Here is a 23535-nt window from a genome sequence, read left to right on the forward strand (position 1 = left end):
GCTGTTGTTATTATTAAGTTGTTATTAAGGAGAGCAGGAACCCAAGATAATCTGAGCCCTGACTTCTAGTCACCCAGTGATGTTGCCTCTTGCAGAGACACCATGGGAAGTGGTAATCATGGCCCATTTTGATTACCTCTGCCGCTCCGTGAAGTGTCATTCAGGACTGCACAGCCCAGCCCCCTCCTCCACCCTGCTTCTAGGCCCCAGAATAGAAGGAATTGATCTCCCCTTCAGACTTCCCCAGAGGTGAATTAACCAGCGAGCAGAGGATGCACACCCCCTATTCTATCTCAGGGCAAAGGAAGAAATCGGGGAGCCCAGTGGTTCATTCAACTGAGAATATCTGCTGAGCACCTAGTATGTGCCGGTCCTGCGGTGGGCACCACGAGCACTGGGAACAAGACCAGACCCTGTCCTCGAGTCAGAAAAGGAGGAGTCAGAAGACAAGAAAACTGCGTGCTGAGTATTATGACAACGAAGTACAGAGAACTGTTCTATATAACAGGAAACCAGACAGGCCTAGGGTCGAGGGAACGCGTCCCAGGAGATATATGCCCTTGGAGCTGCGTCTTTAAGAACTGGCAAGCTCTCCCCAGGCGCGCAGAGACTGCTAGGACTACCTGCCCATTTAACAGAAGAGGAGACTGAACCACCAGCGTCGGTCTACCCTGCCCGCCTCGCTTAGCCAGACCAGGCTGAGCACCGCTTCTTGTCCGTAGGCCCAGCGCCCCAGCCTGGCCGCGGTGAACCACGCCCCCCCACCCCGCGCTCGGGGCGGGGCCTCTGCCCAGGTGCGCGGCGGCGTCGGCGGCAGCGCTTCGCGGAGGCAGGAAGTGTGTCCCCAGCGGCGGCCCGTGCAGCGCTCCCGCGAGACGCTCACCTGCGCTCCAGGTGAGCGGCGAGGGGGGCGGGGGGAGGGGCCGAGCCGGAGGCGGCTCACCTGGCGGGACAGGTAAGCCCCGCGCGGGCCTGTGGGGGGCGAAGCACGGCGGCACTGGTGTGGAGAGACCCCCGAGGCTACTCCTGGGCGGGGGAGGGTCCCGGGGCCGGTTCCTCGGGAGCCACCCTCCCACTTCCGGGGTGCGCGGGCCGGGCCGGGGAGCGGCCCGAGCGGGCGTCTGGGCTGGGCGGGCAGAATGTGGGAGGGGGGGGGCCGCGGTCGCCCTCAGGGCTGCGCTGGCTGGGGGCGGGAGCCGTGCTGGCCGGGGGAGGCAGGGTCGGGAGGAGCCGGGGGGCCGTGCACACCCAGAGGAAAGGTGTCAGGGCAGGCGGGGGGCCCTTGCAGCTGGAGAGGGTGGTGATCGCTCCGAGGGCACTGCTGGTGTAGGGGCTGTGCTGATCGGAGGGGCAGTGCCGGGGTCTGGTTCTCCCTTGCCTCGGGAGTAGGTGTCCCCGGATGCCGGAGTCGCGGGCTGAGTTTTGGGGCAGGAAATGGAGGGTGCGGGGATGCCGGGTGAGAGAGCAGAAGGCTGTTTCCCGAGCAGCGCTGGGGTGCCCCTCTCGGCCGGGTGTGCAAGACTAGGCTGGGTACGGGGGTGGGGCCTGTCCTGGGGACCTTGGGAGGAGGGGGATGGTACAGAGACAGACCCCTGTGTGTGTGTCTTCTCAGGGACTGGGGAAGGGGAAGAGCATCAAGACAAGTTTGGTGAGGGCGGACTTAGGACCTTCTGACTCTGAGGAAGATCCCTGCAGCGACTTGGGGCGCCCAGCGTCCAAGCCCCTCCCACGTGCCAGGCACCACACTAAGCAACATGCACGGAATATCTCATTTAAACCTCACAGTGGCCCAGGAAGATACTCCTCTCTCACTCCTCTCTCGCCTTTAAAGAGGAGAAAACTGCGGCCCAGAGTCTTGCTCCAGGCCACACAATAGGAGCAGGGGCCCTCCCCTCACTCAACCAAGTGACCAGTGTTCCTAGGGTTTGGGAGGTGGGGGCAGCAGCAGTCAGGGGAAGATAAAGCCTGGAAAAAATGGGCTGAGTTCAGGAGGGTTCTGGACCTAGAGGGGTGGGGGAAACTGAGACAAGCCATTGTCCTTACCCTAGGTCTTGCTCTCCACTTCTCTCTATCTCACCCGCATTCCAGATATGTGGCACAAAACAAAGTACATGGGCTCCAGAGTCTGGTAGAGCACAGTACAAATCCTGTTCCATTCCTTTCCAGCTGGGTGTCTCTGGGCAAGTCACTTCTGAGCTTCAGCTTCCTGATCTGTAAAGTGGAGTTATAATACTTACAGAGCAGGTGTGACTGTTAGGTAAAGTGAAAGTCCTCTTGGGCCGTAGTCTGTTTCTGGCCCATTCACTGCTGTTTCCCCAGCATTTAGCACATTGCTGGGCACATGGTAGTGCTCAATAAATATTTGCTGGGTGAATTTAATGAATAGTAGCAAATCCTTAAGCCTTGGAGGTAGAGAAGGAGTGACCCAGACCATCATCAGTAACCCCTTGATGTTTTTACAAACCCCAGGTACCCCAGAGCTCAGTGTGGTTCCAACAGTGTAGAGGCACCCAATCTCCTCATCCAAGGCCTGAGCCTGGAAGACTCAGGGCTTCCTCTGTGGTCCCTCCATGGGTACAGGTCCCTCCATGGAGCTGGCGGCTGGCCACTTTGCGCCTTCCTCCCAAGTAATAGATGGGATGAGGTAGTGGGCAAGAATCTGGGCCAGGCTGCTTGGGTACAAATAGATGTGTGGCTTGAACAGCTTACTTAACTTATCTGAGCCTTTCGATGTAGAGTAATAATAATAATAACAACAATAATAATACCTGCGACTAAGGTTGTGAGAATTGGTATAATACATTCGCAGTACATAGAACAATGTAAGCTGTCAATAATTAACTCATTTACTAGAATGCAGACTCCTGAGATTAGGGAATTTGGTGTCCACCAAATTTAGAACAGTTCCTGGCATTCAGTAGGCCCTCACTAAATATTTGTTAATTGAGTGAATGAATGAGTCCATACTCACCCCCACATTGCTCAAACCAAGGCAAAGGTTTTCAACCACTAGCCTGTCTGGATCGTGAGGGACTTCCAAGTCATCTATTACAGTTTCTGTGTGCACACCTTTGGAGAGGGGGTTTCACTGTCCTTCCCCAAGCCTGCTGCTACCCCCACTCTGGTCAGCCTAGAGTCTAAGTCATTTTTCTTCCTACCCAATGGTCCTGGTTCTACTCTGAGGTCGCACAGAATGTGTCAGTCCCCTCAAGCACTTACTGTACCCAACCCTGTTCTGACACTGAGGCAGAAGGGAGTCAGACACAGTCCCTGCCCCTTGGGGTCATATAGGCTTATCTTCAAACAGTGGGTTCAAGGCTGACCCAGCTGACAGAGCCCAGCAGGAAGCTGTGAGGAGAGGGGCTCCCATCTGACTTGGGGAGCTGGAGGGGCCTTGGAGAAGGAGTGCTGAATGGGGCCAGAGGAGTGAATTCTATAATTGCAGGAATAAAGAATTCCTGTATCCTCTTACCAGTCGCATGGCTAACATTCCTTCCCTCCCTTTCTCTCTTGAGACACATGCAGCTTCTGATTTTCGTGGGAAACTTTTTAGATTAGCTTGCTGATATCATGCTCCAGTATATACTTCCTGAGAATAAGAACATTGTCTTATATAGCCGCAATCAAATTCAGGAAATTTGACATTGGCATATTCCTAGTAAATAATATACAGTCTACTTTAAAATTTCATCACTTATCCACATTATCCAGTTTCCTGTTTTTCCTCTTGATCCAGGATCCAATCAAGGATCATACATTGCATTTAGTTGTCATTCCCTTAAGTTGGACTTATCTGATGTCTCCTCATGATTATGTTTAGGTTATACATTTTGGGCAGAAAATACTTCTTAAGTGATGTAGTATCCTTCTTAGTGCAGAGTATCAGGAGGCACAGGATGTCAGTTCATCCCATTATTGATGATGTTAACTTCGATCGTTTGATTACAGTGGAATCTGCCAGGTTTCTCCAGATTTTTTAAGTTCTCCCTGGCTGCAGCAAGTAGAAGGGAATGGAGGTGGCCAGAATGGGAGCCTTGACAGTACCTGGGTGAGAGATGATCATGGTCCTGTTTGTTTGTTTGTTTTTTAAGATTTTATTTATTTATTTTGACAGAGAGAGACACAGCGAGAGAGGGAACACAAGCAGGGGGAGTGGGAGAGGGAGAAGCAGGCCTCCCACCGAGCAGGGAGCCAGATGCGGGGCTCAATCCCAGGACCCAGGGATCATGACCTGAGCCGAAGGCAGACGCTTAACGACTGAGCCACCCAGGCGCCCTGATCGTGGCCCTGTTTAAAGAGGTGGCATTTATTTGTCCAAAGCACATTGTCTGTTAGATCCAGAACTGGGACTAGAACACAGATATTCTGATGCCCACTCCCAGGCTCCTCACACATCACTAGTTCTAGGACCCCAATGCCATTAAATCAGGGATAAAAAGATAAGGGATCAGTGTTGCAGAAAATCCAGGTTGTTGCGTGGCAAACCCCTACAGGGATCGTGGCCCTTCCACATATCACTACGTAATGTTCCCTGACTCCCTCAGGCATAGTTATTCACTCCCATGATGCCTCCTGTATCCTACACGTTACATCTTAGGAGCTTTTAAGCATCTGTTTTTCCTACAAAACTGAGTGAATCACAAGAACAGGGTCTCTAGTTTATTCATCTTTAGTTTTACAGCGCCTACGGGCTCAGTGATTATGGGATAAAGGAAGTCCTCACTCTGAGCCTGCTAGCAACCAAGTCAGGAAGGGAAAGAAGGTGCATTTTGTGGCTTGGCTTTCTTGTCTAATCAAAGGAAGCAAAAGAGTGCTTGGTTTTAAATATTGCTAGGAGAGCAAATCTGAGCCGGTCTGAAACACTGACAGGGGAACTGTCACATGCCCATGACTGATTTGAAGGAAGAGGGGAAGGGAAGGTAGTAACGGTCAGGTTCTGTAACAAGTCACATGGGAAGGCGTGTGTTGAGAGCCTCAGAGACTTTGTTGGGTAGGATTACCAACAGAGGGAATAAACTGGGGGAGACCACTCCCCAGAGAGTGAGATCTCGGGAGATTTTCTTTCCATGTGGTAAAACATTTTAAATTTTTTGTTACCATTTTAATTCTACAGTTCTGTGGCATTAAACACATTCACATTGTTGTGTGTTGTGTAACCATCACTACCATCACTACCATCCATCTCCAGAACTTTATCATCTTCCTAAAGTGGAACTCTACCCATTAAACGCTAACTTCCCATTTCCCCCTGCCTCCAGCCCCTGGCAACCACCATTTTACTTTCTGTCCTAAGAATTTGACGATTCTAGATCTTTCATATAAGTGGGACCATACAATACGTGTACTTTGCGTCAGGTTTATTTCACTTAGTATAGCGTCTCAGAGCTCATCTGTGTTGTGGCACATATCAGAATCTTACTCCCTTTTAGGGCTGAATGATATTCTGTCATGTGTATACGTCATGTTTTGTTTGTTCATTCATCTGTCAGTGGACATTTAGGTTGTTTCCGCCTTTTGCCTGTTGCGAATAATGCTGCTGTGTGGACACTGGCATACAAATGTCTGTTTCAGCCCCTGCTTTCCATCCTTTTGGGGGGCATATACCCAGAATTGGGATTGCGGGGTCCCATGGCCGTCCTGCGTCTAATTTTTGGAGGCACTGCTGTGCTGTCTGCCACAGCAGCCGCACCATTCTCCAAGGGCTCCTCCGTCCCCACACCCCCAGGGCCTGCCATTTTCTGCTTCTTCAACAGTAGCCATCCCACCACATCCATGGGTGTGAAGTCCCAGGACATTAAAAAAAATTTTTTTTAATTTTTATTTAAATTCAATCAATTAGCATGGAATGTATTATTAGTTTCAGAGGTAGATGCTAGTGATTCATCAGTCTTCTATAATACCCAGGACTTTTTTTTTTTTTTAAAGGTTTATTTATTTATTTGAGAGGGAGGGGCAGAGGGAGAAGGAGAGAGAGAATCCCAAGCTGACTGTGCACTGAGCGTGGGACCCCAACGCGGGGCTTGATCCCGGGACCCTGAGATCATGACCTGAGCCGAAATCAAGAGTCAGACACTTGACTGACTGAGCTGCCCAGGCGCCCTGTCCCAGGAAATTTTGACATGTACGTTAGACCAGAGACAGAATTTATTCTTTGGGGAGGGAGGGACACTAGGTGAGGGTTCATGGGCATAACTGCACCCTTGAACCTGACTCCTTCCTGGCCTCTCCTCTGTAGGTGCCTGGCTGCAACAAATCATGCAATGAGCCATGCCCCGCCCTGGACACCCCCGCCCATCATCTGGGCCCCCACGCTTGGGACCCTGGGAGCGGCCAACAGAACTATGCCTGGAGACTTTTGATGAGCCATCCCAACCCCCACCAAGCCGCCGCACCCGCAGGCCAGACCCCAAGGACCCTGGCCACCATGGGCCCGAGAGCCTTACCTTCATCTCTGGCTCTGCTGAGTCTGCTGCCGAGCCCCCAGCCTGTTGTCTGCTCTGGCGCCCCTGGGTGTGGGACTGGTGCCGGGCTGCCTTCTGCTTCCGCCGCTGCTGGAGTTGCCTCCAGCGGTGCGGGGCTTGCATGCGGGGCTGCAGCCCCTGCTTGTCTGCTGGGGACTCCCCTGAGGGGGCTGCTGAAGCCAACTGGGCCAAAGAACACAATGGAGTGCCCCCCAGCCCCGACCGTGCACCTCCCAGCCGGCGGGATGGCCAACGGCTCAAGTCAACCATGGGTAGCAGTTTCAGCTACCCTGACGTCAAGCTCAAAGGCATCCCTGTGTATCCCTACCGCAGCGCCACCTCCCCAGCCCCTGATGCGGACTCCTGCTACAAGGAGCCACTGGCTGAACCCCCACCCATGCGGCACAGCCTGCCCAGCACCCTTGCCAGCAGCCCCCGTGGCTCCGAAGAGTACTACTCCTTCCATGAGTCAGACCTGGACCTGCCCGAGATAGGAAGCGGCTCCATGTCCAGTCGAGAGATTGATGTGCTCATCTTCAAGAAGCTGACAGAGCTGTTCAGCGTACACCAGATTGACGAGCTGGCCAAGTGCACATCAGACACTGTGTTCCTGGAGAAGACCAGTAAGATCTCGGACCTTATCAGCAGCATCACCCAGGACTACCACCTGGATGAGCAGGATGCTGAGGGCCGCCTGGTTCGCGGCATCATTCGCATCAGTACCCGCAAGAGCCGAGCCCGTCCGCAGACCGCAGAGGGGCGCTCCATGCGGGGTGCAGCCCCTGCTGCTGCCCCTGATAGTGGCCACGAGACCATGGTGGGCTCAGGGCTCAGCCAGGATGGTAGGTGGGGTTCCACATGGCTGAAGGGCAGAGTGAAGGAGGCTCTGGCCAAGGGAGGGCTGCACTGGGTCTGTGGCCACTGCGGGTCCACCCCTCAGCCAGTCCCTGCTCTCCTTTGTCCTTTTCCTCCCTTTTCTCGACTCCCGTGTCCCCTAAGAGGACCCTCTGTCCCCCGCTACCACCTGCCAGAGCTTGCAGGCCTCGCCTGGTTAATATAACGCGATCCCATATGAATCTGGACCTCGGCCCTGGCCTAACCAAATCCTCCACCCAGCCACCACTGCAGACACACACACACAAATGCACACATGCACACACGCACGCACAGGCATGTGCACACGCAAGTCGTGTCTTTATTTTAAACATTGTTTCTCAAGCCTGGCCCAGGTAGGTGACCCCTCCCTCATCAGGCTGGGAGCTGAAGGGGGGGTAGGGTTAAAAAGGATGTGATAATGACCACTGCCCCCTCCTGTTCCCTCCCTAGAACTCACAGTGCAGATCTCCCAGGAGACCACTGCAGATGCCATCGCCAGGAAGCTGAGGCCTTATGGAGCCCCAGGTTTGGTCCTGACCTGATGAGTCAGAGAGGGGGCACCGCCCTCAGCACCACCCCCCCACCCCCGCCGCCATGCCCCTCTCCCAGCTTCCTCTGGGGTGGGTGGGGCTGGGATCAGAAAGGGACCAGAAGCCTTGAGCAGCCACAGACCCCATCCTAATCCTGCAAGCTGGCTTAAAGGGTTCACTTAGGAGACATTCAGGGAGCTGCCCCTGAACCAGCAGGGGGCAGGTGCTCCGAAGTTGCATCTCAGCCCCCCGCGTCACTGGGGAGGACAGTGAAGGGCGGAGGCCATCCATCAGTGCTGAAAAGACACCCCCGTGTGCATTCTGCTGCCTTCTTGGGCTTCCTAAGCTCCCAGGAGTGGGGTCACTACCCTTTAACAGACAGCAAGGCTGGGGCTCAGAGAGGTCAAGAAGCTGAGTGGGTCACCCGGCCAGGATCAGACTGAGATCAGACTGACCCAGGCTCGAGTCCCAGTCTGCTCGTTCTCAGCAGGCTTCTCCCTGCCCTTGGTCCCTGGATGAGCTACTTCCCATCTCTGAGCCTGTTTCCTCTTCCCTTCCCCTCAGGATACCCAGCCAGCCACGATTCATCCTTCCAGGGCACAGACACAGACTCGTCGGGAGCGCCGCTGCTCCAGGTGTACTGCTAACCCTCACCCGCCCAGTATGGCCCACAGCTGAAGAGGGGAAGCAGGACCCCCTTTGGAGGAGGCTGGGCCACGCTGGCTCCTCCCACCTCGGCTGACTGGTTCCTGGACCATGTGCATTTCACTGGGCCATGGTGCCCACGTCACTCTGGATCCCTTGCTGGCCTGACCCCTGCCCGGGCCTGTTCCTTCCCGCCCACGGTCTTCAGGCAGCCTGGATCATGGAAAGCAAAGACTTAGGAGTTACCTTCTGGGATTGAATCCCGGCTTTACCCCCATAAAATACACCCCATAACCAGTCATGCAAACTTCTCCCTCCACAGGATGAGGGTGGGGGGAGAGGGTGACAGCTCAGAGCAGCTTATCTTAAATGGATTGGGTTGGGGGGGGGGCAGGCAGGGCCTCTGTCTTGAATTCTGTGGGCAGTGCCCACTCCACCTTATGTTCTGTTGGTTCTTGGCTGATGTTCTATATCCTAACATGACCATAGTTGCAAGTACAAAGATAGATGACTGCCTGGTCATCTCGGCTGATACTGCCCTTTCTGTCCAATCTGCTTGACCGATACACAGAGCAGGAGACAGGATAGAGCGCCCAGCCTGCCTTAGTGTTGTGGGGTCAAAGGCGGCTAAAATGAGAGCAAGAGCGTCCACCTCTCAGGTTCACTGTGAGTTCCAAAGAGCCAGTTTCTGTAGTTTCTGTACCTGAGAAAGGTCTGACAAGTGGTTTCTGTCATTGCTGAGAGGTTCTAGGCAGGCCTACCCGGACTCCTGCTGCTGCAGTTCACCACCTGCAGGCTGGCCTGCTTCTGGCCATCCCTGCCGTTTCCCCAAGTCTTAAGCATGGGTCAGCCCCCACCCACCCTCAGACTTGAGGCTTCCTCCACCTCTCCCTGGTTCTGACAGAGCACTGTGGTCTACTGGAACCTTCTTGACCTTCCCAACTACCGTGGAGGGGGTCATTCCTTCATGGCTAGGAGGCTGGGGTTCAGAGGGGTCAAGGAACTTGTCACACAGCTAGTAACTCGCTCTGGACCTAGAAGCTGGCCTCTTGGCAGTTCTGCCCCAAAGCTGGCAAGCTCACCTGCTTGGGGCAGAAGCAGGGTCCCCTTGTTTGGACACAAGCCCAACTGGGTTCAGAAAGATCCTACTTGGCTACTCCTCACACACAGGAGTGTCTTGTTAGTCCTCTCAGCAATGACAGAGCAGGCCCACCAGACCACTCTTGACTAAACAATTAGCTATCCAGGATCCCCACGCCCTCACCTATAAGCCCCCACACCTCACCTTTTTATTGTCCCCACAGGCCCTTTTGGCAAGTGACAACTAGACAAACTGTACTCATCCAGCTCCCTATCAGACACACAGTACGGTCCCCTTGGGGGCTGTGACCACAAGGCCCAGTACCAGTGACAAAACTGGCCCCTTCCCTTCAGCTCTATCTCACCCACATCAAAGCCTCGCCAAGATTGAGAATGTTAATGGAATCAAGTCCAGCTGGTCTTAAATTCTGCTGAGTCCTGGGCCCCTTTAAGAATGACATATATTCTGGTCCCTGTAACCAGAAAAACTCACCTTTGCTCAGTCACACACAGACTAAAAGCCTTGTTTTAATTCTCCCTTTTAAGTAATGAAAAACAGCCTTACACTGAAAAACAGTGTAAGGACTTGCTCTGGGTCACATGGCAGAATCTGGGCTAGAAACCAAGCCCCCAGCAGCAGCAATAAGAGAGGCCTGTCCCCCAGGGAAAGGCCAGAGCGAAGAGAAGACACAGGTGGAGTAAATAGTTTTAATGTGTAACAGTAGGCCAACTGGGGAAGATAAGGCACCCCCCCACAAGGCCCCAGCCCTTCTCCCATGATGCCCTGGGACTAGTGTGCCTGAGCCAGTCCCGTGCCTACCCCAGCCCTGAAGCCCCCAAGTCCCAGGGGAGGGTAGGAAAAGAAGGTGGATGGCTGGGGGCTCAGCCCCAAGAGTTCAGGGAGGCAAACACAGGGCCTAGTTGAATTTGGCCTTGGAAAAATCCATTTCAGGATGCTGATCCATGAACCTGGGGAGGGAAAGTGGGAAGAAGGTAAAACAGGCCATCCCCTTCATCAAAGAGCCCCTTTCTCCCAGCCCCACAACCTCAGGTCTAATTTCTTTAGAACCCTGAGCAAGTTGGAGCCAGGCCAGGCAGTGCTAGGGCCTCAGGGTCTTCCTGTAGGAGGCAATGACTGCTTGTGTTATCCCTTCCTACCCCAAGGTGCCTTTGCCCTCAAGATGACCTTGGAAAATGATTAGGGTAGGCAAACTGAGGCTATAAATCCATAAACTTGGCTGGCTTATCCCGGAAGGGACAAGGCAGCTCCTGTGTCCTGCTCAGTGACCCACTCACTGCTGTCACCCAGGTCCAGGCCCAACACCCACCTTCCCCACCCCACCTCCCACCCCCGGCCAATCTCTGCATTGCTCACTTCTTCAGAATCTCCTGCTTTTTCTGCTCATCCGAGGTGGGCAGGCCCATGGACTTCTGCCTCTGGTCGTACATCATCTTTTCCACCATGCTGCGGGTCTCACTGTCCAGGTCTGAGAGCTAAGGGCAGGCGGTAACAAAGATAGGTGAACTCTGGAGCCCCCTACGCCCTCACCTCCCAGCTGAAGCCCCCCTACAACCAGCCAGGGCTCACCTTGGAGTTCTCAGGGTTGATCTTCTTGGTATTGATCTCAGGGTCACTGGACACCAAGCGGCTCCACCACTCCATCTTGTTGATCTGTGAGGAGGGGAACCACCGGGGGCTGGGAGGTAGCTCCCTCTGTGCCCTAGGATGCACCCCTCACCCTTTCCAGAACCCAACTCACTCCCATCCACATCCTGTGCGGGGACCTAGGGTGCAGATGGGCAAGGCCTCTGCCTTCCCCAGTGGCTGGGGGAAACGGATGAGACCGTAACAAATCAGCATCATCGGGGCAAAAATAAAACAGAGGGAGCTATTCATCCAGGGTGGAGAGCGAGAAGTTAAGAGTGGCACCTGGGCTGGGCCTGAGGGACGCACAGTACGCCTGATGAAAAAGCAAGACAGGGATTTCAGCTGGAAGGAGGAGCAAGTACAAGGGCAGAGGTGAGGGAGAGGCAGGTAGACTAGGAGAGGCCTTAGGTGCCAGGGGAAGCCTTCCTTGGACCCATGGCACTTAACAGAGACACTGCTTTACATTACATGCATTGCCCCGTCTCTCTGAGGGAATGAGCGGAGGCTTTCTGAGGGCAACTCTCTACATTTTGTCCACGGCCCTCTCACCAGCACTTAGAACACCCTCTGGCACATAGCAGGTATCCCCGTATCTGAACTGAAAGCATGTACAAACCACAGGAAGATGCTTCAGTACCAAAGACCTTCCATCTTAATTCCATCCCTACCTAGAGGGAGGAGCCTGGCAAATCTCGAGTTGCCCTTTTCCTGACTCTAAAATGGGACAGACCTACATTAAAAATCTGGTGCAGATTAAGCACGTCCGCTAGACCCCCAGCAATGGTCCCCAAGTGAATGAGCAGACACCTCCCTCCTTTCTCCACCAAGATGCAGGCCAGAAGGCCGCGGTGCTCACACCTTCTCCAGATGCACCGTCACCACCTTGCCGTCCTCGATGAGCCACGAGCTCTCCTCCACCTTCACCTCGTTGTAGAGCTCCCCGTCAATGACTGCCGGTTGCCCCTTGAGCCCCACTCGGAGGTGCCGCCGATGGATGTCCACCACCACATCCTTCCCCTTCAGCCGGAAGTTCACATGGAAGGGCAATGCCAGCTGCATGGGGCAGGAGAAGTCAGAAGGAGCCCCAGGCTGGCTCCCTAACCTCCTAACCCTAGCCGTGGCCACTTACGTCCAGCTCAGACAAGGTCTGGGTCCAGCGGTAATTGGGCAAGTCGGCCCCGTTGCCAAGGTTGGGCTTCAGTTTCCCTTTGTCTTTCTCCTCCTCCTCCTCCTCCTCGTCCTCCTCAGCCTCCTGCTCACAGTTGGGGTGCTCAGCTACTTACCTGACAGGCACAGACTGTACCCCACTGAGCCAGGCCCAGGGCTGACCCTGGGCATACAGCCGCCAGATGAAACAGACCCAGTCCCTGCCCACTCCATGGCCCACTGGGAGCCACAGCTTCTGATCTCTGCCTGAGAGGAGCAGCATACCGTGTGACAAAGGACACAGCTGGGGAACAGTGACAGTCAGAGATGGACCCAGAGAACCTAGCTGGGGATCCAAGCCAAGGGACTTGGAAAGAAAGCCCGGCGCAGAACAGAAGGTCACAAGGTAGCCATGCGCATGGTTGTTCTAAAACAAAACCAGACTGCCCAACGATCAATTTTCTTCTTCTGTGTCTGTAGGGCTGAGACCCCTAGTGTCAGACCAGAAACTCTGGAAAGCCAAACGATTGGGAAGCTGGATTTGAGTCAGAGGGAGGAGCCCTGAGGGGCACATCCCCCAGATGTGTCCAGAGTAGCCCAACACACAGGGCCAGGCTGGGCCCACAGACCCCGGCCCGCCTGAATGATACCTGTCCAGGCACTGCCCTCTCTGGCTCTTGGGCTTTCCTACCAAGGCTTTAAGGCCAGTGGGTTGTTTTTTTAAAACCTGATCCTGTGGTCCGATGTCTATGAGCGGGATCTTGAACTCTGGGGAGGACCCCCACAGCTGAAGGAAAGGGCACAGGGGGAGGCACTCTAGAGACAAGAGAAAGGCTAGAAGGTCCCTGGAAGTTCCCAAGCCCTGACTAGTCTCAGGCACCCCCAGTCCATCTCACCTGCTTCCCCAGTGAGCCAAGGCTGCCATTCTTGAGCTGGGCCTCATGATTCTCTGCATCTTTTTTCTGTGGCGAAGGGCACAGCAGTTGGCAAGAGCATCCTCGCTGCCAGTGCCAACAGGGATGGGGGCTGGGGTGGGGGAGCCCACTCTTACCCGGTCAATCTCCAGCTGCAGCCTCTCTGCCTCCTCATCAGTCAGCTCCTTGATCTGGGGCCCAGAGGTCTCGGACTTGGCCTCCTCGGCCAGCCTGGCTGCCCGCTCCGCCTTCTCCCGCCGCTCGGTCTCCTGCCGAGCTCTCTTCTCCCGCCGGGCCTTCTGTGCCAGCTGGTTATGGTGGTTGAAGGTCTGTGTGATGAGCTAGGGAAGGGAGAGAAGGTGATGAGGCACTGGGGCAGTGGCCAGTGTCCCAAGGCTTGGAGTCCAGTCCACCTCTATGTGCTGGATGCCTGGGCACGGCACTGTACTCAGAACCTCAGGTCCTCATCTATAAAACGGGGATCACACTGTACACAGCAATCGCAGAGTTATAATGAGAACACCTGCAAAGTACCTAGTGGGATAAACAGTGGCTATTTAAAACAACAGTCGAGGGGCACCGGGGTGGCTCAGTCGGTTAAGCATCTGCCTTCGGCTCAGGTCATGATCCCGGAGTCCTGGGATGGAGCCCCGCATCGGGCTCCCTGCTCGGCAGGAGGCCTGCTTTTCCCTCTCCCTCTGCCTGCTGCTCGCTCGCGCTCTAATAAATAATAAATAAAATCTTAAAAAAGAAAAAAGTCTAGTGACTAAAAACACGGACAGTGAAGCCAGACAAGCGGAGTTCTCACCCAGGCTGTCACACACTAGCTATTGTATTTTTAGCAAAGGACTTAACCTGTAAGAGCTTCAGATTCCTCACCTGTGAGGATGAATCTCTGTACCTCACAGGGTTGTTGTGCTCAGAGTCCTTCCCTACAGAGCAGAACTGTTAGAAGCCAAACTCCAGCCTCCACCCAAGAGGCCTCCCCTGAGCTCGCAGGCCTGCACTGCCCAGCTCCTGACTGATCTCTTCCCCCACATGTACCTGTCTCCAGGACAGCAGACCCAGCCGTGCTGCCCTCAGCACCACGTCCGGAACTGCCAGATTAGCAGGGAGCCAGAGAGAGCTTTCTTGAGGGAAGAGGCTAGACTCCTCTCCTCAGCCTGCAAGCTATCAATGTCAAGTCCCTCCTCTTCCACTGTGCCTCCCTAGGACGCTTCCAACCCACATGCTGCTGGCTGTCCTCCCTGCTGCCCAGGAGCTACCACAAGACTGCTGCCGCTGTCACTATCTGACTGTGTGGCCTTGGACAAGGGAACGACTCTGACACCTTGTAAGCTCCATTTTCTCACCTGTCATGAGGATCAAACACAACAGACACTTACACAGGCTGGCACAGTCCTTGCCAAATCACAGCCACATACAAAGTGTTAGCTTCCCAACACTCCTTGCCTGACTTAGGCTAACCCGGTGTCAGCTGGTTAGTGGTGGGAACAAGTACATTCTCCACTATAAAAATACAATGGGAGAGACGGCTCACCTGTTTATACCAGTAGGTCTCCAGACGTGGTTCCCCACACCTACAGCACCAGCATCATCTAGAATTTGCTAGGAACACTAAACTTCGACCCCACTCCAGACCTACTGAATCAGACATTCTGGGGTGGGGCTCAGCAGCCTGTATTTTTTTTAAATTTTTTTTTAAAGAGTTTATTTATTTGAGAGAGAGAATGAGAGAGAGAGAGAGAGAGAGCGAGCATGAGAGGGGGGAGGGTCAGAGGGAGAAGCAGACTCCCCGCTGAGCAGGGAGCCCGATGCGGGACTTGATCCCGGAACTCCAGGATCATGACCTGAGCCGAAGGCAGTCACTTAACCAGCTGAGCCACCCAGGCACCCCTGTATTTTTTTTTTTTTTAAGATTTATTTGAGAGAGCGCACGTGAGCACACATGAGTGGGGGGAGGGGAGAGATAGACAGAAGGAGAGAGAATCCTGAAGCAGACTCCCCACTGAGCACGGAACTCGATGCAGGACCCTGAGATCCTGACCGGAGCCGAAATCAAGAGTCGGCCGGGCCACTTAACTGACTGAGCCACCAAGGGGCCCCAGCAGTCTGTATTTTTTTTAACAAGCCCTCCTGCCCAATTCTCAAGAAGACCAGAGTGTCACACCTAGATTGGAGTTCCCAGACTACTCCTTCTACCTGTGTGACCCTGAGGTCATCACTCTGTGCTCCTATTTCATTATTTTCAAAAGCAATCTTGCATAAGCTGTTCTTTGCCTACAATGTCCTTGTCCCTACCCCCAGGTCACCCGGCAATCTCCTGCTCATCCTCTAGAACCAGCTCCAGTGTCTCTGGAGCTTCACCTCTTTACCTTCAGCAGGCCCAGGAACACACCCAACTCAGGAAACCCAACCGTGTCAGCCCACACACTTGGAAGAGACCTTGCAGGGCACTCAGCACATGATCAGTGGTCAATTTACCATCTTCCAAACATCTCTGAGCCAGAGCAGGAGGGGGGGAAGGGTCTGTAAGAGCTGAGAGGCTTACGTGGGGCTCAGGGTCACCAAAGTCACCAAAGTCACCCATGGGCTCCTGGACCTAGGTTCTGGCAAATGTCCCATGGCTTCTCATTCATTTGATGCCAATTCCTCCTGCTACCTCGGAACTCCCAACCTCATGCCACACCGTGGTAGTTCCATACTCTACAAGGCTAAAGGCACCAAAAGCATCCCCCAAACCAAATGGGTTAACAAAATGGGGTTTCAGTGAAAGAGAAGTTGAGTCACCCGGAGGCCATTCTGCTGTCAGCAGAATCAGTCATGAGATAATTACGCCAGCGGAGGCTGTTCCACCACAGGGCCTTGGTCCCAAATCCCTAATCGGGAAGACCTTGAACTCAAGCCATTTGCCAACCAGTGGCCAAGGGGAGGCGGGAGCAGGGCCCTCCCCTCTCCCAGCTCCAGTGAATCATGTTACATCCCATTTGTCCTGTTCCTTCCTAGCTCCTGGAGGTTAGGTGAGGGCAGAGCTGAACCACCAGGCCCAGTCAAGGCCAATCACAGCAGCCTCTGACCCCTCCTCCCAATCTCCTCCTCCCAGCCTTACCCAGGCCCAGTCCCAGGCAGAGACCCCTGGGGGTGTGTAGCCTACTCTGTGGTGCCAACCAGCAGGCTGTCACAGAGCAAAGCATCTGTCACTGGACACATCTTCAGGAACCACAGCTCAGCAGAGTAGGAAAGGGATGAGGACGGTCACGCTAGTTCTAGAAGACAGGCCCCAGATTCTTAAGCGGGCATACTGAGCACAGCCTTTCCCTGACCGAGGCTGGGTGATCGCGGAGTAAAGAGTGGTTCCCACCAGCCTGGCCAGGAGAGACACCAAGAGGTATTTAACCTGAACATAGCAGGCGCTTGGAGGGGTGGGGTGTGTGTGACCCAACACATCTGAGAGAGAAAACACGCTCCTGTTCTAGAACTTCATTTAAATGAAATCATTCAGTAAGTACTCGTAAGTGTGTGTCTTCCTTTAAAAGGCTGAACAATATTCCATTAGATCCACTGTAAGTATATACGAGACTCTTTACTCCTCCATCAATGGGTGCTTGGACTGCTTTCAGCTTTTGGCTCTGTGCACAGTGCTGCTGTGAACATGGGTGTACAAATCTCTCAAGAACCTGCTTTCAATTCTTTTGGGAATGTACCTAGAAGCGGGATTGCTGGACCATACAGTTCTATTTTTAATTTTTTGAGGAAGTGCCATGCTGTTTCCCACAGCAGCTGCACCATTTTATATTCCCATCAACAATGCACAAATGTGCCAATTTCTCCACACCCTCGCCAACACTTGGGAGTTTTCTGGTTTTTTATAGAAGCCATCCTAATGGGTGTGAGGTGGTATTTCAGCATGGTTTGATTTGTATCTCTCTGATTAGTGATGTTGAGCATCTTTTATAATAAAAAATTTTTAAAGAGCCACAATAATGCACTTTTATCAGAAATACCTGAAGATTACCCTTTTTGCCACATCCCTGTAAGCAATGGTTTTTGTGGGTCTTTTCTTTTCACACTTTCGTCAGTTTGGCAGGAAAAAAAGGACATTTCACTGTTTATTTCTCCTAGATTTCCTAGATAACTAGTGAAGTTGGACATCTTTTCATATGCTCTTTGGATCTGCTATTCTTGGAATTGCCTATTTTTCTGTTTATCATTTTCTTGTCAATTTACAAGTTCCTGCATATTAAATTAGTCATTAAATTTTCTGTCCTCTCCACTGAACACTTTTTCTAAATCTGTTTTCCAATTAACTTTATATGTCCCTTTTGCCAGACACACAAAGTTTTCAATGACTGAACAGGCAAAAAGCTACCTTTTCTTTTATAGCTTCCAGGTTTCTAATCTTGCAAGGCCTCCCCCACAGAAGATCATATGGTTTCCTAGCTTTCCTTAACAGACTCTTCTTGGTCTGCAATTTATTTTTACATATGAGTAAAACAGATGGTATACTTGTGGTTCTTTACAGATAAATAGCCAGTTGTAGGAGCAATGACTTATTCAATCATCCTTTGCCTACAGAACTGAATTACTACATCAGACGTGTACTGAATTCTCATGTGCTAGACTTTTTCTGGGTTCTCTATTCTGCTTCACTGTTCCATTTGTCTCTTCCTATGGCAATAACACACGGATTTGATCATTATGGCTTTCCTCAAATCCACAATCCCTTATCCATAATTCCTAGCCCCAAAAGCTATAAAAATTATAAAACTGTTTTTGAAATTATAAGTTTGTGGCATGAAGGTATTTATAGTCTTCATATCTCCCACTTGGTATGAATATTGATAGACGTTTCTCTACAGAAATACTAATGCTTCATTACAGGATGCTGCTCCTAACTCACACAGCACATGTTACACACGTTACTACACTGTAACAAATTACCATATGTATAGTATATGCACCGTTATCACCTCCTAAAATCCAAAGAATTCGAAATCCCAAAACACATCTGCACCTAAGAGGTTCAAAAAAAGGACCACGGGGGCATGTGGGTGGCTTAGTCGCTTAAGCATCTGCCTTTGGCTCAGGTCATGATTGTAGGGTCCCAGGACTGAGCCTGCTTCTCCCTCTCCCTCTGCCTGCCACTCCCCCTGCTTGTGCTCTCTCTCTCCCCGTCAAATAAGTAAAATCTTAAAAAAAAAAAAAAGGATCATGAACTTGGGGCACCTGGGTGGCTCAACTGATTGGGCGTCAACTCTTGATTTCAGCTCAGGTCATGATCTTGGGGTCATGGGATCAAGTCCCAAATCAGGTTCCCCACTCAGCAGGGAGTCTGCGTTTCTACCTCTTCCTCTCCCTCTGTCCCTCCCCTCATGAGCTCTCTCTCAAATAAATAAATCTTAAAAAAACAAAACAATGTTTTTTGTTTCCACCATGAATTTGTATTCTCAAACGTCAGCCACTTCATCTACATGACCTCTTTTTATCCTCACAACAGCCCTATGAGGTAAGGATTAAGACCCCTTTACAGGTAAGAAAAAAATGAAGCTCAGAGAAAAAAATGATTCACCCAATGCCACACAATTGCTGGGGGCTGGGGGGGGGGTGAAAGACCGGGGACTGGGATTCCAGCTCACATCTGCCTAACTCCAGAGCCCATGCTCCTGACCAGTGCACTTGAAAATGATGTATCTGGTGGCCTGCACACAGTAGGCACTCAATATAAAAGTTACTGTGTTACAAATGGAGACTAGGTGAGAAGGCTGGACAGGTTTCTGCCTGCCCGCAAGTCTGACCAACCTCCTGGGGAAGAGCTTTGTTTCTAAAGGAATGAAAAACCAAAGAGCATGACAAGGTCTAAGAGGGGACCAGCAGACATCCAATACGTGGCAGCTACCATCATCCCCATACTTCTAAAATACCACTTTTAAGATTTTATTTATTTATCGGGAGGGCAGAGGAATAGTGAGAGAATGTCAAGCAGACTCTGAGCTGAGCACGAAGCCCAACATGGAGCTTGATCTCATGACCCTGAGATCACAACCCGAGCCGAATCCAAGAGTCAGACACTTAACTGACTGAGCCACCCAGGCGCCCTAATACCTCTTCTTTGTATCACTCACCTCTCTCCCTTCATCCAGCTCACTCATCCTTCAAGCACCACAGCCTCACAGCTGACACCTAGCTGTCAGCCTAGGTTAGTCCCCATTTAATGCTCCCAGGTCTCCTCCCTAACACCCATGACTTCTTCATTTTTTAGGGGCCGGGGGCAGGGTGCTACACTGTGAGATCCATGAAAACAAAGACCATGTCTGTATTCATCTCTATAATCCCAAAGGGTCTGGCATAATACCTACCACAAACAAAGCATCAAGTGTTCGATAAATACTCATTGAACGAATGAATGACTATTATAAGGCAGTCTGGCCCACAGAAAAACAGGAGGTGCTGGTGCTAACACAGAAAGAATATATGAACCAGAAGGGGCCTACAGGTCAAAAAATCCACCTTCTTCCATTCTGCAGACATGTAGATTGAAAGAACCAGAGAACTAGTGGGAAATCAACCAAGCCACACAGCTGGGCCAAGATCCCCGGACTCTCCACTCCCAGGCTAGTGTGTCTATGACAGAGTAGCCTCAGATCATGGTGGGATGCATGCATGAGACAGCATGGCAGCTAAGCAGACCCCTGAAGCCACAGAAAGCAGTTTGCAAAAAATGTCTCCTTGTTACTATGTCTCTAAGTGAAAACAAATATCAAGGTCCTAAAAATCACTGTTCAATGAGGTAACCTTTTCATGACTTACCAAGCTGCAAAAATATAATTACAACCTAAGGAATCAAAAGAAAGTTCAAGGTCTCAGAGCCTGTAGCACAAAATGCAATTCCCAAACCCGTGAATTTTGGGTCACAGCGTCTGGGAATACTGGGATTGGCTGGCTTTAAGTTTTTCTGTATTTGTTTTCTAAGCTCAATTTCTAACATTTGCCCACTCTCATCTCCAGCTAGGTAATCAGATAAAACCTCCTTGATGGAAAAGGAACCAAGAAGCGTGGTGTCAGGGGCAGAAGGCAGTTTTACAACAGACTCTGGTTCCCACCCTGGCTCTTCTACAACTTAGCTCAAGACTTTGGACAAAGTCCCACTGCCCGGGTAGCACAGTCCGTTAAGCATCCACTCTTGGTTTCGGCTCAAGTTGCGACCTCAGGGTTGTGAGATCAAGCCCAGCATCAGGCTCCGTGCTCAGCTTGGAGTCTGCTTAAGACTCTCCCTCTGCCCTTCCTCCCCAGCTCATGTATGTGCATGCGTGCACACTCACTCTCTCTCTCAAATAAACAAATAAATCTTAAAAAAAAAAAAAGACTTTGGACAAAGTGCCAAACACTTTGAGCTAATTTCCTCATTTGCAAAATGGGAATAGTAACACCTGCCCGTCTCAAGCTGAAGGATCACAGGAAACAGGGGTAGATAAAGCACCTGGCAAGGAGAGGGGCTTCAATACACAACAGTTTGCTTCCCTTCCGCGACTCTTTGCCCTTGGCATTTTTACTTCTGCTGAACGTTATTATTAGGCCAAAGGAAGATGAGGTGAGCCTTCCTTCTGAAGAAACAGAGGCTCCAAAGGGACAGCAGGCCCCAACACTCACCTTCTCTGCCATCCCCTCTTCTCCTCCAACAAAAAAGTCTGTTTTGCGTCGAAGGAAACTGAAGAAAGTGTTCACAAGCTGAAAAACAGAAGGAGACTGAAGCTGTGGAGATGCCGCATTGGGAGTCCCTCAACTGCACAGAAATCAGATTCTAGTCCAGGAGGGAGCTTGAGACTAGACTGTTTCACCCTGAGCCTCTCATCTGAGGAGACAGCCTCCCCCAAAGGGCCCTACCTTAGTCACTTCCACTAGGAAGCCTATCCTAACCTTATTTAGATAGCCTGAGAGGCAGATTTTTCATTTCTCCTGTATATGTGTACATGCATTTCACATTCCTTGAGGCTCTCAAAACAGCCTAAGGATATAGAACACTCCTCTGCATCCAGGGCTTGAAATACCTAGGCCCAGTTTTCCTTCCAGATAGTAAAAAGTCCATCCAGACTGGCACTGGCTGAGTTACTAGGGCAGATTCGAAAAGAGGGGAGCAAATGAAGCCACTTCAAAGGGTAAAACCAACTAACTGGTGGGTATACCAGAGTTTCCAAGTGGTTAAGCATATGGGTTTGAGTATCAGACTGATACATATTAGCTGTCATCTTGGAGAAGTTTCTTAACTCTAAAACAGAAGTAGCAACAACACCTATTTCTAGGAACCTAGTGAGGATCAAATGAGATACCACAGGTGAGGGCCTTTAGCAGTGTCTGGCCCAGAGCAAAAGACCTCCTGCCAGAGTGAACTCCTCACACGTAGGTACCATGAACTATGGCTTATTCATCCCCAAAGCCTGGCACCAGATCTGGCTCAGCGTATATGCTCAGTAAAACTACTGAATGAAAAGATCTACTGGTGACCTAGAGTTAGCATATACAAGCCCTTTTATTTGCCCAAATGAGTGGTTTTAAGGCCGATGTTAGAACTTATCTCCATGGTTTGAGTTTCTACTTCTAGATACTTTTTTGATTCACTCAAAAATGCACTCCCAAATCCAATTTGGAGTCAACAATTTAGGAGGATGGGGGAGGGAACCTTTACACACGCAAATTAGTAACTCTTCCCACCTAAAAGGGCTTGGGAGTTCTTGGTCTCCACCAGTACCTGGGTAAAAGAATGGGAACAGAAAAGCTCAAAGAAAACTCGTTCCCAGTGAGACAAAGAATCAGCAATGTACTGTGGAAAGCAAACAGGCCTAAGGAATCTGGTCCTAAGTCAGGAACCTGTTGGGTGATTTTGGGCAAGTTCCTTTGGTTTCTTTTCAGAATGAGAGTTCTGGAACTGATCTTGATAGGCTTTTCTACTTCTAACTTTCCATGTTTTGGGTCCAAAAAACCAACTCCAGAATCTATACCAGTTGGTCTGTGTTATTGCATGGTCAGTATGCATGAATTATGCTTTTGAAAAGCTCTTTTTAAGCTCCATCAGGGCAAGGACAGATTTCTGCTCACATCTATGTAGCCAGGACCCAGTCCGGTGAGTGTCTGGCACACATCACTCAACAAGTATTTGTTGAATGAACAAACCTGATTATTGAGAATTCCTTACTATCCTTCACGTCAAGACACTACTCTCCTCACTGCTCAGAAAATAAGGGACTCGTAGCTCTGTCTCAAAGACAAAGGAACTGAGGCTTGCAGACGTGGAAAGGTCCCTTGTGGGTAGGTGGTAGAAACAAATTGTGAACCCAGGCTTCCTAGTTCCCATTCAAGGCCTGAAAGAACCACGTGCTAACATCACACCCCACCCCACCTCCACCCCCACCCCCCCACACACATTCGTCAGCTCGGTCCAGGTCTTGGTAGATGCAAATCCCAAAGACTGGGAGGGTTCAGCTTAAGAACTGCTCTTCGCCGGCGGCCATCAGAGGGGGAAACGAGGCCGGAAGCATGTGTGAGACTGGGGGACCGGCTACGGGGGGAGCTGCGGGTTTTCCAGGGCCGCGTTCGGAGACACAGGAATTGCTAAGACAGGAACTAGTGAGCGGCGCCGGGGACCCGGGACAGAAACGAATGGGGCCTGAAGTTAGGTGGGGAGGCCAGACCGGAAGCTGGGACACGGTGAGAATGGAGGAGGAATCCCAAGAACCCGCGAGGCCCAGGGGTGGATCTAAGCCCCCGAAGACAGGGAGGTGGAGCGAGCGTGGCTAGGGCCGCGCGGGTGGGCGAGCGCCGCAGGACCAGGCCAGGCCGACGCCGCGCGGGCCGTTACCTCCTGCACGCCGCCCTCGTGCTGCTGCGCCATGGCCAGCAACATGCCGTCGAACCGCTCCTCCTCCTGCTCTCCGCCCATCGCGCCTGCCCCTAGCCACGCTCCGAGATCCCAGCTCCTCACTCGCGTCCCGCGCTCTCCCTGCTCCTTCGGGTAGTGTCCGGCCCAACGGCTCCAGTCGTCCGCCTTCCGCAGCGGAGCCGGAAACACGCACGCGCCGCACCGCCCAGGCTCGCCTTCTCGCCCTCTCTTCCCGCCTCCCTCCCGGCCCGCGACCATTGACCGCGCGGCAAACAGCCCGCTTCACCAACCATTGGTCGACTCGCTGAGCCAATCGAGGAGCGCGTCCAGGAGGCGGTAGGCGGAGCCGAGGGTCCCGGAGTTT

At 52.1% G+C, this 23535-nt stretch overlaps 2 protein-coding genes across 2 annotated transcripts; one reads left to right on the forward strand and one right to left on the reverse strand.

The window, feature by feature from the left end:
• Window positions 1-830: 830 nt before the first annotated feature.
• Window positions 831-8831, forward strand: KDF1 (keratinocyte differentiation factor 1). The gene is made up of 4 exons (XM_028113925.2): window positions 831-894; window positions 6236-7303; window positions 7788-7862; window positions 8432-8831. Exons 2-4 carry the CDS (start codon window positions 6268-6270, stop codon window positions 8512-8514), a joined length of 1194 nt encoding a protein of 397 aa, XP_027969726.1. The 5' UTR covers window positions 831-894; window positions 6236-6267; the 3' UTR covers window positions 8515-8831.
• A 1455-nt stretch (window positions 8832-10286) lies between these two features.
• Window positions 10287-23362, reverse strand: NUDC (nuclear distribution C, dynein complex regulator). Its single transcript, XM_028113982.2, has 9 exons — window positions 23151-23362; window positions 20948-21025; window positions 13438-13641; window positions 13283-13348; window positions 12370-12492; window positions 12099-12293; window positions 11181-11264; window positions 10968-11086; window positions 10287-10561 (listed from the first exon to the last, which is right to left on the reverse strand). The coding sequence occupies exons 1-9, from the start codon at window positions 23229-23231 to the stop codon at window positions 10510-10512; spliced, it is 1002 nt and encodes a 333-aa protein (XP_027969783.1). The 5' UTR covers window positions 23232-23362; the 3' UTR covers window positions 10287-10509.
• Window positions 23363-23535: the final 173 nt, after the last annotated feature.

Source organism: Eumetopias jubatus, unplaced genomic scaffold (genome assembly GCF_037043125.1).
Source record: "Eumetopias jubatus isolate StellerSeaLion01/CBP00866 unplaced genomic scaffold, mEumJub1_p1.0 scaffold_4, whole genome shotgun sequence".
NCBI classification, from domain to species: Eukaryota; Metazoa; Chordata; class Mammalia; order Carnivora; family Otariidae; genus Eumetopias; species Eumetopias jubatus.

Excerpts from the sequence above, each read along its gene's own strand:
- KDF1 (XM_028113925.2), top strand. The coding sequence starts at position 6,268 with ATGCCCCGCCCTGGACACCCCCGCCCATCATCTGGGCCCCCACGCTTG. Across the intron at positions 7,304-7,787 it reads CTCAGGGCTCAGCCAGGATG|AACTCACAGTGCAGATCTCC; the intron begins GTAGGTGGGGTT and ends TTCCCTCCCTAG. Across the intron at positions 7,863-8,431 it reads GAGGCCTTATGGAGCCCCAG|GATACCCAGCCAGCCACGAT; the intron begins GTTTGGTCCTGA and ends CCTTCCCCTCAG.
- NUDC (XM_028113982.2), bottom strand. The coding sequence starts at position 23,231 with ATGGGCGGAGAGCAGGAGGAGGAGCGGTTCGACGGCATGTTGCTGGCC. Across the intron at positions 12,493-13,282 it reads TTGGCTCACTGGGGAAGCAG|GAGGCTGAGGAGGACGAGGA; the intron begins GTGAGATGGACT and ends AACTGTGAGCAG. Across the intron at positions 10,562-10,967 it reads AAGCAGGAGATTCTGAAGAA|GTTCATGGATCAGCATCCTG; the intron begins GTGAGCAATGCA and ends TTCCCTCCCCAG.